The 15,654-nt window shown below is 33.8% G+C and overlaps 1 protein-coding gene across 2 annotated transcripts in view; it reads left to right on the top strand.

The window, feature by feature from the left end:
* TTC21B (tetratricopeptide repeat domain 21B) overlaps positions 1–15,654 on the top strand; it is a 74,438-nt gene that overhangs the window by 24,062 nt on the left and 34,722 nt on the right. For both annotated transcript variants that reach the window (XM_076005616.1, XM_012761172.2), the window contains 9 exons: positions 665–857; positions 1,275–1,372; positions 1,699–1,899; positions 5,483–5,612; positions 8,804–8,961; positions 10,329–10,553; positions 11,981–12,219; positions 14,211–14,283; positions 14,906–15,016. In XM_076005616.1, the coding sequence (XP_075861731.1) occupies positions 665–857; positions 1,275–1,372; positions 1,699–1,899; positions 5,483–5,612; positions 8,804–8,961; positions 10,329–10,553; positions 11,981–12,219; positions 14,211–14,283; positions 14,906–15,016 (1,428 nt within the window). The remainder of the gene's footprint in view (positions 1–664; positions 858–1,274; positions 1,373–1,698; positions 1,900–5,482; positions 5,613–8,803; positions 8,962–10,328; positions 10,554–11,980; positions 12,220–14,210; positions 14,284–14,905; positions 15,017–15,654) is intronic.

The raw sequence follows: 15,654 nt of genomic DNA, 5'->3' as shown, positions 1-15,654 counted from the left end.
GGGAGGCTGAAGCAGAAGGATTGCCTGAGCCCAGGAGATTGAGATTGCTGTGAGCTAGGCTGATGCCACGGCACTCACTCTAGCCTGGGCAACAAAGTGAGACTCTGTCTCCAAAAAAAAAAAAAGTTATATACTTGTTCTAATGTTAACAACATTGAAATTTCTTGAAATATTTTTGAATTTTTCTTCAAGAAGATTCTAAGATCTTTTAAAATATTCTCACTGGTGGCACAGCTTGTCTTTAGGGAGAAACCAGATTCTAGTCCAAGTTTTTTATTTAATTGTTTTATATATATGAAATAATGTGTGTATATATGTGCACATACATGTCCTTACAATAATGATTTTCTTGTGTAATTTGTAAAAAAAATCATGAGATAGTTTGAAAAAGAATTTCTAAAAATATGTTTGTGCAGCAACATAATTAGAAGTATACTTTTCATACTATTTTGTAAAAGCCCTGTTCATTAGGATATACAAGTTCTAATAGAATATAAACTCTTTCTTGATGATTAATAAAGAAATGTTATTTTTCTTTAATTATTAAGTAATTATTGCTTTTTTCACCCTTATGAAGTACAGTTATGTATATATTTAGAAAAAGAATCCCTCAGTCTCAGAAGTGTTTGACTTCTAGTCTAACTTAATTTTTTTTTCTTTTTAGTGTGGACGTAGTCAACCCATTCTTCAAAAACTTCAAACATTATTAGAGAGAGCTTTTAGTTTAAACTCTCAACAACCAGAATATGCTATAGAACTCGGATACCAAATGATTTTACAAGGAAAAATCAAAGAGGCAGTGAAGTGGTATAAGAATGCCATGATACTTGATGAGTCTAATATCTCTTCACTATTTGGTATGGTAACCATTTCCATAAATGTTCCTAACATAGATGCAAATAATTGCTTTTAACTTGCCATTAAAGAAGAACAAACATATTTGGCAGTTGTCTGAAATTAAACTGTTCTCTGCTATCAACAATAGAAAAAGTCATGTATTTTTTAAAATAAAATTTTTATTTTACAAGTATCTTGAAAAAATAGATTTTTATAAGATAGTTTCTATAAATTATAAATTCTTTAGTAAATGACATTATATAGCTTCAAGGCTACCCATTTTACTGTCTTTCACCTTTTTCTTCTGTTTTTTTTTAAATCTAAAACTTTATTGTGATAGGAGGAAAATGTGTTTTATTAATGTAGTTTATGTTAGCTTGAAGTGTATATGCCTGAATTGGTGTGAACTTGACTATTTTTGTCCTGTTTGGTTTTAGGAATTATCCAATGTCAATTAATTGAAGGGCAAATAGAGGAAGCAGATCAGCAGCTAGAATTTTTTAGTGCAGTTCAGCAGTCCCTTGGAAAATCTGCGGTACAGTATTTTATTTTATCAGATCGTAGATCCCAGCTATTAATATTTATAAACCATGAAAATTTAAATCAGTCTTATTGTTTATTAATGGCTTTAAAGGACTAATGTTCATGATTTTTAATACATAACTGCATTTATTAATTTACCTCCATACAAAACTAGATTTTAAATACTCTTCTAAATGAGTCTAAAAGTCCATGTAGTTAATACTTAAGTTTGAACAAGTAATTACAATAAATAGCACTTTATATTCATTTGAAATCTAAGTGGAAATAAATGGCTTTATAATTGAATGGAATAATTTATGAAAACTACTTATTTTCCAGGAATTAACCTATTTACATGCCATTCTTGCTATGAAGAAAAATAAACGACAGGAAGAAGTTATTAATTTATTAAATGATGTCCTAGACATTCATTTTTCACACTTAGAAGATTTACCTCTTGGCATACAGTATTTTGAAATGCTAAATCCTGATTTCTTATTAGAAATTGTTAAAGAATATCTAAACTTCTGTCCAATGCAGGTGAGTAATTCTGGAACCTATTTTCAAGGGTACTTTACATGATTTTATAAATGGTGCTAATAAGTTATCTTTAATGCATTAGGCTATATTGGCATCTTAAAATGATACTATTTAATATCTATATTAGTTGAAATAGTTTTTAGTCAAAATATAGCAATGAATAGCAATTAATAATATTTATAGCAACTAATAAAAGTATTGATTTGCAAATATTCATTTGTATTTCATAAAATCTTAAAATCGTCAGTTTAGAAGAACTATTAAAAGTTATGTAATTCAGACACTTACCTTATTTTTTAATCCAATCTGTAACATCACCATCAAAGTACCCATCCTGTGTTGTATAACTTTGATTATTAGACACTATTTTCTGTGTTAAGTTAAACTGGTCCTCCTTTTCCCTGGAGTGACATAGAGCAAGTCTAGTTACTTAGTCAAAGCAAGGATCCTTCCCCATTCATAAAACAGACCTTCAGATTTTAGAAATTAGTTTTCCTGTTCTCCTAGACAAGTCCATGTTTTCAACCATTTAATTTTTATATGGCATTGTTTTAAGAACTCTGGCTATGAAAACCTAAGAATGTCCTTTACTGTGTCTGTGCCTCTTATTAAGCTCACTATTCCAAACATGTATTTGACCTACAAGACCTAGAGTAGACCCTTTTCTTTCCTTATTCTGGATGTCCATCTGGCTTTCTTTTTGTGAATCACATTACATTATTGACCCTGTTGAACTAACAGTTAACTGAAGTCCTTAGATCTGCTACTTGTACCTTTGGATTTAAATGTAGGACTCTCCATTTATTCTGTGAAACTTTATCTTCTCAGATTCATCCCATAATTCCATATTATCATATTCCTTTTGGATCCTGATTGCCATCTATTTTATATGACTTTTTGTGGTCGTCTGTTGTCTGCTTTATCTAGCGCTAAGACAATGTAATGGTTTCATCTAAGCATTAACAATTTTTGAGTAGAACTGGGGATGGAACCTTGTGTTGGACTACCAGAGAGTTCTTTTAAATTGATGTGGATTCATTAGCCAGTACTCTTTTATTATAGATAGTAAGCAGTTACAAACATCCTAACTTTGTTATATTCAGCTCACATTTTAACACATTACTATCAGGAGGGGCACCATCAAATACTTCATTGCTAGAAACAAAGTTCTTAATGTTCTCCTTGATCTGTAGCTTCAGTTACTGTGTTAACAGGGGGAAGAGAAAATGACCTTCCCTGAGGGAACCCATGCTGCTTTTTATTGATCATCATGTTCTTCTCCAGGTTTTCTTTACTTTTTTTTTTTTTTTAACTAAGCCCTCACAGAATTGTACCTTGCATTGATCTCAGTCTCCTCAGTCATGATCCCTTTTCACTTAATTAGAAGTTGGAATACATTTTTTCAGTATCCATTCAGTATTCAGGATTCATTCTACAAATGTTTCTAGAGTACCCAGCCTTCTGCTTGGAGCTGGGGAAATACTTGTGTAAAAACAAGTTACTTTCCTTGCCCCCAACACATATATTCCTAGAGGAGGAAACAAATAATGTAATTAAGTAGATTATATAGTATGTTGTTAGAAGATGAAACATATATTCCTAGAGGAGGAGACAGATAATGTAATTAAGTAGATTATATAGTATGTTGTTAGAAGACGACAGGAGAAAATAATAGAGCAGAGTATGGCCCTGGTTATTCTAGATATGGTGGTCAGGGTGGGCCTTAGGAGGAGGGTAAGATCTGAACAAAGACTTGAAGGGAACGTGTGACAATATGGTAGAGTGTTTCAGACAAAGGGAGCAGTTGGTGCAGAAGCCCAAAGGGATACAAGGAGATGAACGTGGGTGGGACAGAGTGAAGAAGAGGGGAGTAGTCAGAGATAAGGTCATAGCACAGGAGACCAGACCAGGTCGGACCGACCATAGGGACTGTTGTCATTCCTCTGGATATAATGAGGAGTCACCAGAGGGCTTCCAGCATGATCTGAGGCAACATTTTAAAAACTTTATGTTTTCAAGGGTTTCTCTGGCAGCTGTGCATAGAATACATTGTAAGTGGAGCAAGAAATAATGTATTAAGCGGTAATTGGGTCTTTAATCTAACTAGACATTCTATTTTATTTTACCAGCATGATATAATCTAATCAGCATTTATAATGCTGTTTTCATGGGGAAATATCAGAAAGGCAGAACTGTCTCTCCAGCTATGTTCCTATTGCTTTGACACTTTTATAAATATAGCTTTGTTTTGAATTTTAACTGAATAAATAATATATTAAGGAATGTCTTCATATTGTTTTTATCTATGATTGCACACTGAAACTATTTGCAGTAAAAATGTTGGTTGTTCTCAATAACTAATCCTTAGCAGGTGGCAAAGAACATTATTAGAACTTAAACATCACTTATACTTTGACTAGTTTTACTGATGCTAAAAAAACATATTTTAAAAGAATCTACTCTAGTACTATTTAAAGAAGCATAAAATTCTGATCTTCAAGACACGTAAAGACCCTTAGTCCCATAAAAGAAGCAAAACTAGATCTGAAACTATTAATAGAACTGTATATTATGCAATGCTGAATTTTATTATGTAGATTATATGTGAGAAATTTAAAGAAGTTGAAGTATTTTAGGCAACAGTAGTCATATTCTGAATATCTTTCTGAGCACACGTTTTTTATGTCTCAGCAATAGGTGAGATGTAGCACTTTCTTGTCAGTAATAATGGCTCTTTATAGGAGTGATTTTCCATAAGAGGATGCAGTCCACTTAAGAATCCATATGTGTCAGGTGGAGGATGGGAGGGTATAGAAAAGATCTTTCTTCATATAAAAGAAACAGCTTTAGTAAGGCAAAGTAAGGAAAAAGAACATTTGATATTTAAATTCTAATATCACATTACTAACTTGTAATTGGGCGACTAATGAATAAATGGTGGTTGGACTGCCATGATAAGAGTAAGAGAGATTGAAAAGAGTAAGGCAATGTTCTGGTATTGCTTTATCATACTCTTAATAAAAAGAAAAACTTTGAGGGCCTACAACATGCCAGGCAGAAAAATGGACACTGAAAATATGAGACATTTAGTATAGTGTACCTGAGTGTTCTACCTTCTGATTTATAGTAGGGAAAAAAATCTGAATTCTTTAAAAACTGACAGTACTCTAGGGGGCAGTAGAAGTAATACAATTGAGTAAATGACAAGGCAGATCAAGAATTTGTACACTTCTTGCCTCGACTGTATCAATTCCAGCAAGTAATTCCTTATCTTTCCTTTGAATAGATACATTTCTTTAATAAAGTTTTTGAACAGATATGCTCCTTTCATATGTTATCAAATCAGTAATTATATAATGATATTATGATTATTTTGCTGAACAAAAGCCATTATTTGCATAGTCTGTTCATAGATCTCAAGGAGATAAATTAATATTAGTCCAGTCATTTATGGAAGAAATACAATAAGAGAAATTTTAGAAAAAATATATACAGTTTTACTAGTCATACTAAAATTAATGTGTTTAGTTTTAGCTAAATATTATTTTTAAATGGATAAAATGATATAATTCGTTTGATTTAGCCTGCAAGTCCTGGGCAACCTGTTACTCCACTTCTCAGACGTTGTACCTCAGCCTTGGAAGTTATAGTGAGAACTGTACCAGGTCTGCTGCAAGCTGTCTTCCTAATAGCAAAAGTGAAATACTTGTCAGGTATAGTATACCTTAAAAACTTAAAATAAGCTTTTATTCTGATGTTGATAAAACAGGTGAAAATAAATTAAGCACTTCACATATATGGAGAAAAGTCACATAAAATGCACATTTTGCATATGCATGGATAAGTCATTTTGATCTAAAACTTACTATTTACTTTAACAATTACTATAAACTCTTATGGTTCAAATGAATTGCTAGGAAAATACAATGTATCACTTAAAAAAAAAGTCTTTAAAATGGTACTGGGACTAGTAATAAGAATTTACAATCTTTTAATCCATTAGTGTAACCAATGTAACATATGCCAGATTTCAGGTCCTTACAAAATATATTGATTAATTCCTGTTTTCTTTTTGTGAATGGTTATATATAGCTTAAAAATATCCTGGTTATAACCTTAGCTTTTTAGGACACAGACAAATACATGACTTTATACATAAAAATAAATCATTATATCATTTTTGTATATATTAATTTGTACTTTTGCCAACCGAATACTGAGCAAAGTAAATAAAGTTCATAAAGTCATAACAGCAGAAACTAACTTAAAGATATTTGCATAAATACTTATTTCCTATATATAATGGAGAGAGTGATGAGGTTGCCTTTGCTGCTTTTTTTGGACTTCAGTTTTAACCATTTGAAATAAAAACTTAGGTGATGTCAAAAGCTTGTTTTACCTCTCAGATATTCTATTTGTATAATACCTTTGGATTGAGTTCTGTTGAACCACGTGGTATTTCTACTTTCCTCTCAGTCGGAATGGGTATCACCTACTAGGTGATTAAACTAAGACTTTAACTTCTATAATTACTTTATTCAATATTTATTAGTTTTTCCAAAAATTGATATAAATCAGTCATCTAGTAATACTTAATTGCCGAAGTCTCTAGGAATGAAAGTTTCTTATATTAACCGTATTTCAAAAAAAGCAGGCTTAAATCATTTGACATATTGCTAGCATGTCTCTAAATAGTAGCATTCTTGCTAAATTGCTGACTCCAAAGATTTCTGACTAGCTAGAGTTGGGCCAAACATCACAGGTGAGGGGCACTGACCTCCGTAAACTGCCCTCACATTAGATATCACAAGTTTGGGGATTGCTAGGGTCTCCTGCTCTCTGACTAGCTGGCTAAATTTGGAGGTTGTTACAACCCCCTCAGGTACAATAACTTACTAGAATGACTCACAGAACTGAAGAAAGCACTAGACTTATGATTACAGTTTTATTAAAGCAACAGGAATCACCTGAAACACCAAAAGGGTGTGAGAGCCCAGGGTAAAGTTTCCCTTGTCCTCTCCCCAGAGAGTCAGGACAGATCATCTTCTGGACACACAGTTGTGTGATACTCAAGAGTATTACCGACCAGGGAAGCTGTGTCAGTTGTGGTGTTCAGAATTTTTATTGGGATTTCATTAAGTAGGCATGGATTAAATCACTGGCCACATGATTGAACTCAATTCCAGCCCACCTCTGGCTGATAGCCCCAATCTTCTAATCACATGGTCTTTCTGGCACAGGTGGCCCCCAGCCTGAGTCCCATCATCAGGATAAACTATCTAGAGGTCCACTCTAATGAGTCGCCTTATTAGAATAAACTATCAGGTCCCACTACAACTAATGAAGGTACTCCTATCACTAGGGAAATGCCAACATTTAAAGGCTCCCTCCCAGGAACCCAAGAAAAACACCAAACACTTTATTACGTAGTATAGGACCCTGACAAAGACAGATATGTAGGACAGAAATGTCTTCCGTTTTCACTCAAGGGAAATTGGGCCCGTCTTAGATAAGAATGTGATGTCGATGTTGATCTCTGTTGATATGGTCTGTTTTCTCCAACAGGGATGACCCACTTCTGATTTTAAAATATTTATTGGCCTTCTGATGCTAACCCCACATATCCTTCCTCTCACCCTTCAAAGAAACAAGAAAGATTCTGATCTCAGTTATTCAGGCAGTCCTTATTTTCTTTAATCTCTTGGTTGCAAACCCTAATTCTTTCTCTGTGTACTTTCTCCTATAAAAACAACCTCTTTCTTCAAGTTATCATCTTAGTGCTCCTCTTTCCTTTGTTTTGCCTGTGCAGTTCTTGGTGTTGGATTATGTCACAGTAAGGAAAAAAAAAAGAATCCAACATTATTAATTATGCTTAATGGTTAATTGCCAAATTTTGACACTGTGTCTAGTAAGTTATTATGCTGTCTCAGCCAATTATCTGTCTATTAATCCTCTGTCTCTGAGAAAAACATTTTCTGTTTCAATAGATTTCTTTTGTAAGTAGGTTGAATCTTTGGGAACTAGAAAGCCCTGACTGCAGGCCTTACTTTGTCTGTTGAGGCATCAGGTAAGGTTGAAGTGCATATCTGAACAGAAAATAATTTACAATCTCTTCTTCCCCCATTCTTCTAGCAAAGTTGCATGGGAAGTTGGCTTACTCATACCTCCTTAAGGCCGATTTATGAGATAGCTAAATGCAGATCAGTGTGATTTACATCATGAGAAACTTCTAGGACCTAGAGTCTGCTGCTTTTTCTCTAAAGAGCCTTTTCTTACCCCATCTGCCAGCCCAAGGTTGATTCCACCATTCTTGTCACTTTAATCTTGATAATTGCCTTCCGTTGTAAGACTCCCAGATATATAACAGATGTTTTTGAAACATTTGATATTTCAGTTGGTATTTGAAGGCATTGTAAATCTATGACTCATACTTCTGAACCTTTGTAATATATTCTTGTGCCCTTTTTGTTATTTTATGTATAGTAGTGATAAAGTTTTTGGCTTAGGATGATTGTTAGACTATATCATAATTCTAGCTTTTTAAATGTCTATGTCTTACACAACCTATTTTAATGAAGTTGTAAATACAACCCTTTTTTTTTGACAAGGAAAATAAAGGTACATTTGTAGGTCTCTCAGTAGCACTGGTGCTTGACTCACATCATTTCCTGCTTTTCCTGGTTTGCTCATTAAGATCAAGGGCTGGCCTTCCTTGTGGGTGTATTCTTTCGTATGGACTAAGAGGAAGCTAACTGACGCGGGTAGAAATTAAATCATGGCCTTATGAACAAAGCTCTTTAAACACTAGAACTGTCTGTAAACTGAACACTCTTCCCCCTCTTCTCTCTCAGATCTACGTCTCCTAATCATTTGAATTATGATGATGTGTTGTTTCCCTGATTAGGTGACAATGAAGCAGCTTATAATAACCTGCAGCACTGCCTAGAACGTAATCCCTCTTACGCAGATGCTCATCTCCTGATGGCTCAGGTGTATTTGTCTCAAGAAAAATTCAAATTGTGTTCTCAGTCTCTTGAACTCAGTCTAAGCTATAATTTTAAGGTAAGTATTCCAGACTCAACTGGATAAGACCTATTGCTCTCCTTTAAATGTTTACATATTCAAGTATTTGTGTTTTAGCCTGTAATATTTTGCTAATAAATGCATTTTTAATGGGAAAAAATTTTGAACACATAAGCAGTAGTAGAAAAAGTGGAGGTGCCTCTGATGTAGTTAAAAAACTGTATGGACTTGACTGTAAAAGACCTGGAGTCAATGTCTGTCTATAAACTACAGAGCATCATTCCAGATCTTTTTATGTATAAGAATAATAAATGTTATTGTCCATTTCTTTCTTAGACCTTGGTTTTGAATAACTTATTTTTAGTTTCATTGTCAAAGAACATCTAGTCATTTTGAAAGTTATTTTGTGGTTTGAGGATATAAACACACTATATCTAGCCAACATATTTTGTGTCCAGTATCCCCCACAGGATTGAGGAAAATCCTAGGTTCGAGTGCTCCATGAACTACCTAGAGTCAAGGAGGAGCTCCTCAAACTTTTGCTTTGCTTCACAGCATCTTGAGCCCAGTGGTGGGAGAACCCTTGAGTAAACTAGAGAATGCAAGTTCTAGTCAAGATTTGTAGAAATTACTACCTGCTTCTTGGGACAGTGGTTTTCAAGACTGATGGTGCCTAATAACCCCAGTGCTGGTGCCCCAGCCCCAGGGAATGGAAATTTCTGAGAGAAGAGCTCAGTCATGGGTAGTCACATGCACTTATGATGCATAGCTAAGGTTGAGAACCTCAGCCTTAGGAGGATTGTAGACTTACTGATCATTAGGTGACTGTCACATTACCTCATTCCAGATCATCTCCTTCCCTTTGACTTCTTTTTCCTCACTCATTTTGTCATTCTATTATGTTTTCTGTTTATAATTGATGGCCAGACTAAAGATAGAAGCCTTGTTACTGCGTGTTTGGGAGTAGTGTCAAAGGGTAAAGCCAATGTTTGATTAAAGTATCCTGAAATTTTCAACCTTAAAAAATAAATGAAATCAAGGAAAAAACTGTGTTTCTAGAAATCTGATAATTGTATATCAGTACTAAAAGTCCAAAGAAAGAAACTTCTTTCCTGAAAACTCAGAAGATTTCTTAGAATGTATTTGCCAGCCTTATAAACTGTGCATTTTCTTTTCTGTCATAGTAGAAACACCTAATCAACCTCTTTGATTCAACCAGGAGCACATTAGGTAGTAGCAATTTCCTTGAATCTGATTTAATACGATAAATGAAGAGGACAGAAATAGGGCTCATTGTACAGTCACAGATGGACTGTTCTCAATGATCCTATTATTTTAATGTTTGAGGATTGTAAATTATATGTTAATGTAGGCACTCCAAGGAAGCATTACTAAATATTTTTCAGGTGAGAGAATATCCTTTATATCATTTGATAAAAGCTCAATCACAAAAGAAAATGGGAGAAATAACAGAAGCAATTAAAACTCTACATATGGCAATGAATTTACCAGGAATGAGAAGAATTGGAGCTTTATCAAAATCCAAATACAGAAAAAATGAAGTTGATACAAGCCATCGTTTATCAATCTTTCTTGAGTTGGTAGAGGTTCACCGCTTAAATGGAGAACAGGTAGGTCAAGTTTTAAATTCAGTGGCTGAGATCTGAGTATGTTATTCTGGTATATATGTTAGTAGAAAATGAAAAAGCTGAATTATTCCCTTGACCAAGTGGTAAAGTTTAGAAATTTTGTTTTTTGTTACTTTGCACTAAAACATATGCTTTCTGTAAGCCCCTGAAAGTTAAACATAATTTGCTCCTGGATGACTTTAAGTATCAGTGTGCTTATGTTGACTACTATGAAATGTGATACTATAATATATAATTATCTTGGTTACCATGAAAGGCAATAACATTAATATAATGGGATTGCAGTCCTATGAATCCCTAAAGGAATTAATATACATATATACAAATGCACACACAAGTAAGTACTACAGAAATAAAATGAAAGTACCAACCTGAAATTCTATGATTGAGAAAACAAAATAAATACTTGATGAATACAGCTTTGGGAAACCCTTAGGAATATCATAAAGTCAAATACTTTAAAAAATAATAATACATACAGATTAGATAGAATGTAATTCTGGGAAAATTAAAACCTTGTGGAAAATGAACAACTTAAAGTCATTTCCAGTTTTTTAGGTTGCAGAGGTTGCTAGTTACTTATTTTCATATTTTAATGAAAATGAAGAAGGCTAATGTTTCTAGATATTTGCCAAATCACAAATAATTTTTGTTTTCCAATAAATTAACTTAAAATATGTTTAATAAGTAGGGCCAATTCTACCATATATAGGTGTACTTTTTTTCATATTTTTACATTTCTTAAATCAGAATGTCTTATCTATAAAGTTGAGACAAATCTTAAATGATACTTTAGATTCACTGAGGTGTACATACTTGGAAATGAAGTAAAAATAGTAAAATAGTCACCCAAGGTCTAACAAAAATGGTATTCTGGTGGAGGGAATAAAGTCACCTGCTACTTAATGAAGAGCCAGTGTGGACAGCAGGAACTGGACTATATCCCAACAAGGAGTAGCAGTCAACACAGCTAAGAAGTTAGGCTTTGCAGTCAGGCTGCCCGAGTTTGTTAACTTTTTAACTCTCTAAATCTCAATCTCCTTCCTTCAAGGTGGGGATAATAATAGCAACTATTATGTTAGGGGCAGTTTTGAGAATTAAATGGGCTAATATAATGTTGGGTACAGAGTAAATACTCATTAAATTATAATAGCGGTAACTCTGTGTAGCAACTGATGTTGTCCTAGTTTTGAAAACATTTATGCAGCTGACAATTATAGCCTCATGTGATTTTGGTGTCTGAGTTTAGTTTTAAATTTTTATACTTTTCAGAAAATCTATCAATTTATTTCATCAGTATCGTAACTGTGCTGACATTTATTATTCATTCTATATAATTAGAACCCCCCCTTCCTAATGTAATTTGTTGACTATTTTGAAAGAATGATATTTTCATTTCATCTTTATAGCATGAGGCAGCAAAAGTTTTACAAGATGCCATCCATGAATTTTCTGGAACATCTGAAGAATTGCGTGTTACTATTGCCAATGCAGACCTAGCTCTGGCCCAAGGAGATACTGAGCGGGCTCTAAGCATGCTTCGAAATGTTACAACTGAACAGCCTTATTTTATAGAGGCAAAAGAAAAAATGGCAGATATTTATCTGAAACACAGAAAAGAGAAAATGTTATACATCACTTGTTATAGGTAAATAATTATCTCAACCCATTATATTTTTTTTTTTTTTTTTTTGAGACAGAGTCTCACTTTTGTTGCCCAGGCTAGAGTGAGTGCCGTGGCGTCAGCCTAGCTCACAGCAACCTCAAACTCCTGGGCTCAAACGATCCTCCTGCCTCAGCCTCCCAAGTAGCTGGGACTACAGGCATGTGCCACCATGCCCGGCTAGTTTTTTGTATATATATTTTTAGTTGGTCAATTAATTTCTTTCTATTTTTAGTAGAGACGGGGTCTCGCTCAGGATGGTTTCGAACTCCCAACCTCGAGCAATCCGCCCGCCTCGGCCTCCCAGAGTGCTAGGATTACAGGCGTGAGCCACCGCGCCCAGCCTCAACCCATTATATTTTAACACATTATATTTTATTACCTCCTAATTTTAATTCACAAATTTATTTTTTACTTCCATTCAGCTGCCTTATAGATACTCTGTTGATCCTTTCCTTAATGTAGTCTTGATTCCTTCTCCTGCCACCAACCACAATCTTACGAAGTTATTTGCTCTCCCTAAAACATAATTATGATTATTTCAAACTGTGGCTTACTCTAGCTTCTCAGCTCTCCTTATCAAATGTTATTTCTAGACTCTGAGTCTTCCTGTTTGAGAGAAAAAGAGCAACGGTTACATGTATCCTAATAACGTAAGAGGATTATATAACGTAACAGCAATCCAGAGCATAGACAGGCATATTTAATACTCAGTATAGAGTCATAGAAAAGGAGGCTATAGCTTAGTATGCACCATACAAAGGTATGGATTACACATTTTTCTTGGGGAAAGAGCAGGTGCTTTAAAAGTTATATCACACTGATGCCCTTAGGAGTTACTGGGATACACAACACACACACACACACACACACACACACACACACACACACACACACACACACACGTTGCTCTTCCTCTTCTCCCCAAACAAAAAGGTAAACAAGCAAGCATATACTTAATGTAAAAGAAAATGAATGTTTTTAGCTCCTGAAGAAAACATAGTAAACATAGTAAAATGTTGATGAATTAATTCATTCTTGGCTCATCTATATTTTATAAATAACAAAGCTCAAAAATAACCTTAACACTTGTACCCCCATAATACGCTAAAAATAAATTTAAAAAAAAAAGTATGCTCAGATTCTTTGTAAGTGCTCAGTGATTCTGAGAACCTGAGTAACACCTCATGTTTAGGTGGATGAACTAGAGCTCCTAGGTGGTATTTTCTAAAATATTTCTAAAAAATCAGTACCATCATCTCGAATGGATATAAAAATAGGTTTGATTTGTTTTGGATGCACCATATGTAATAGTTAAAAGCGTAGGTTTTGTTTCAAGCAGATCTGAATCATTAGTTACCGACTTAAATTCTTAACATAATCTGTAAAATTGAGATAATAATTTCCTTTCTCAAAGAGTTTTTATATCAATTAGATGAGAAACTGTATTTTAGAGATGTAGCACCATATTGTTATTTGAATAACTTTGTTATTTTTACATTTAGTGGTCTAAATATTATAGGTAAAAAATTAGCAGCAAATATTGAAGTAGAAGATTTTGCATTTTTTAAGGTAACTCCTTTTAGCCTTTAATTTATGCCATGAGTATCAGAGCTCAAGAGTCATAGGAAAACATTAAGATTTTATTCTCCCTATCACTTTTTGGTACCTTTACTCCCACATCATTTCAAAATTAAAGATAGCAAAATGTGCATTTCCAGATAATGAGTGTTTATATGTACTGTGTTACCTGCATTTCAGAAAATGGAGCATTCAATGACAAAAATAATTGATCTTGCATAAACAATCTGGGCATGGGTATGGATGAGGTTTTTATAATATTACACTGTTGGATATGTGGAAGGTACACTGAAGGCTACTGCCAAGTTGAAATAAATGGGCTTACCTTTTGTTTTATTGGTTCAGAAGAAGATTTTTATATTCAATATACTAAGTAGAGTTGGTTTGATTTCCAGAGAGATTGCTGAAAGAATGCCCAACCCTCGGTCTTTTCTTCTCCTTGGTGATGCATATATGAATATTCAAGAGGTAAAATTTCTGATGCTACTGAACTTAGATTTAAAAAAAAACAAAAGACTTTGTGATTAATGTAACTTTATATTAAAAGGAATTTGGTTTTTTAATAATGTTTACTTAAATTTGAAGATCCAGTCATTACAATAAAAGGGAGAGAGCCATTACAATTTGAAAAAATTAATTTTTTTTCAAGTTAAGATCCAGTAATTCAGCGCTACCATTATTTGAAATACAGATGACACCAGAAGCATGTTAGGAGTGCCCTTTAAACAGAAAGATGAAGAGAACTACTGGCTAAGGTGGTGTTTTCTTCAAAGGGAAGCAATCCTCCAACTCTGTAACTGGTTGTTATAATGACTTCCAGAAATGAGAAGTCAGGATTCTGTCTCCTAATTCTTATATTGTTATTTATGCAGACAAAAGCACAATTAACATGGGTAGGATTATACTAATAAATTACACCTACCCTACTCACCGTTACCTTTCTGAAAGTGTTGAAGTTTCTGGAGTTCAATATGTTCTTAGTCTTACGACGTATTCCAAATGTAGATCTTAACTGTAGAAGTAGTGCCATTTTAATGGAATCCAGTTAAGCTGTTTTTTTACTGCTTATTTTTGTGTTTGACAATATTAGCCTGAAGAAGCAATAGTAGCATATGAGCAAGCATTAAATCAGAACCCGAAAGATGGGACATTGGCAAGTAAAATTGGGAAGGCACTTGTCAAAACCCACAATTACTCTAAGGTAAGTCCTTTTGAAATATGTCTGTTATCCATCAAAGCACATACTTTCATTGGTTAAAAAAAAAAGAAATATGTCTTTTGGATCCAATTTATCAAACCCTGTTCCAGAGAATTCTTCAGCAAGCACCATTTGCATCTTTGATAGTTGTAAACTGCAAATTTGTATTTATGAACTGGGATTTGTGTTAAAGGTTTTCTCAGTGTTTCAAATTCTTCATTGTTTCATTTCGTGAAGATTGTTCGGAGCCTAGAGTTTACTTCACGCTTCATTTTGCGGCTATATCCTTGCCACTACATCAATTACCATAAAGTTGCTATTTTTACATCTCTTTCATTATGTGACAAAGCATGATAAATGTTCTTCCTACTGAACTAATTTTGGCAAGCTATGTGTTTTGAGTTTTTTCCTTGTAGGGATAATGGATTTTGCTTTAACTGTTATATTCTTGCCCTGTTCTTGGTAATTTTTGAATATATATACAACAGCTAGCAAAGTATATGCATTCAGTAAGGTTTACCGACCTCCAGAATAAAACCTGTAAAAATTTTTTTTTCATAAGCACTATCCTTTAGCCACTTATTATAAGAAATCTTAGTTGTTTGTGCAATGTTTGATTCTGTAGACAAATGGCATACTTA

The sequence above is a fragment of the Microcebus murinus genome, chromosome 8 (genome assembly GCF_040939455.1).
Source record: "Microcebus murinus isolate Inina chromosome 8, M.murinus_Inina_mat1.0, whole genome shotgun sequence".
In the NCBI taxonomy this organism is placed as follows: Eukaryota; Metazoa; Chordata; class Mammalia; order Primates; family Cheirogaleidae; genus Microcebus; species Microcebus murinus.
The sequence above is the reverse complement of the archived record's forward strand: the minus strand, read 5'-3'. Positions and strand labels throughout refer to the sequence as shown.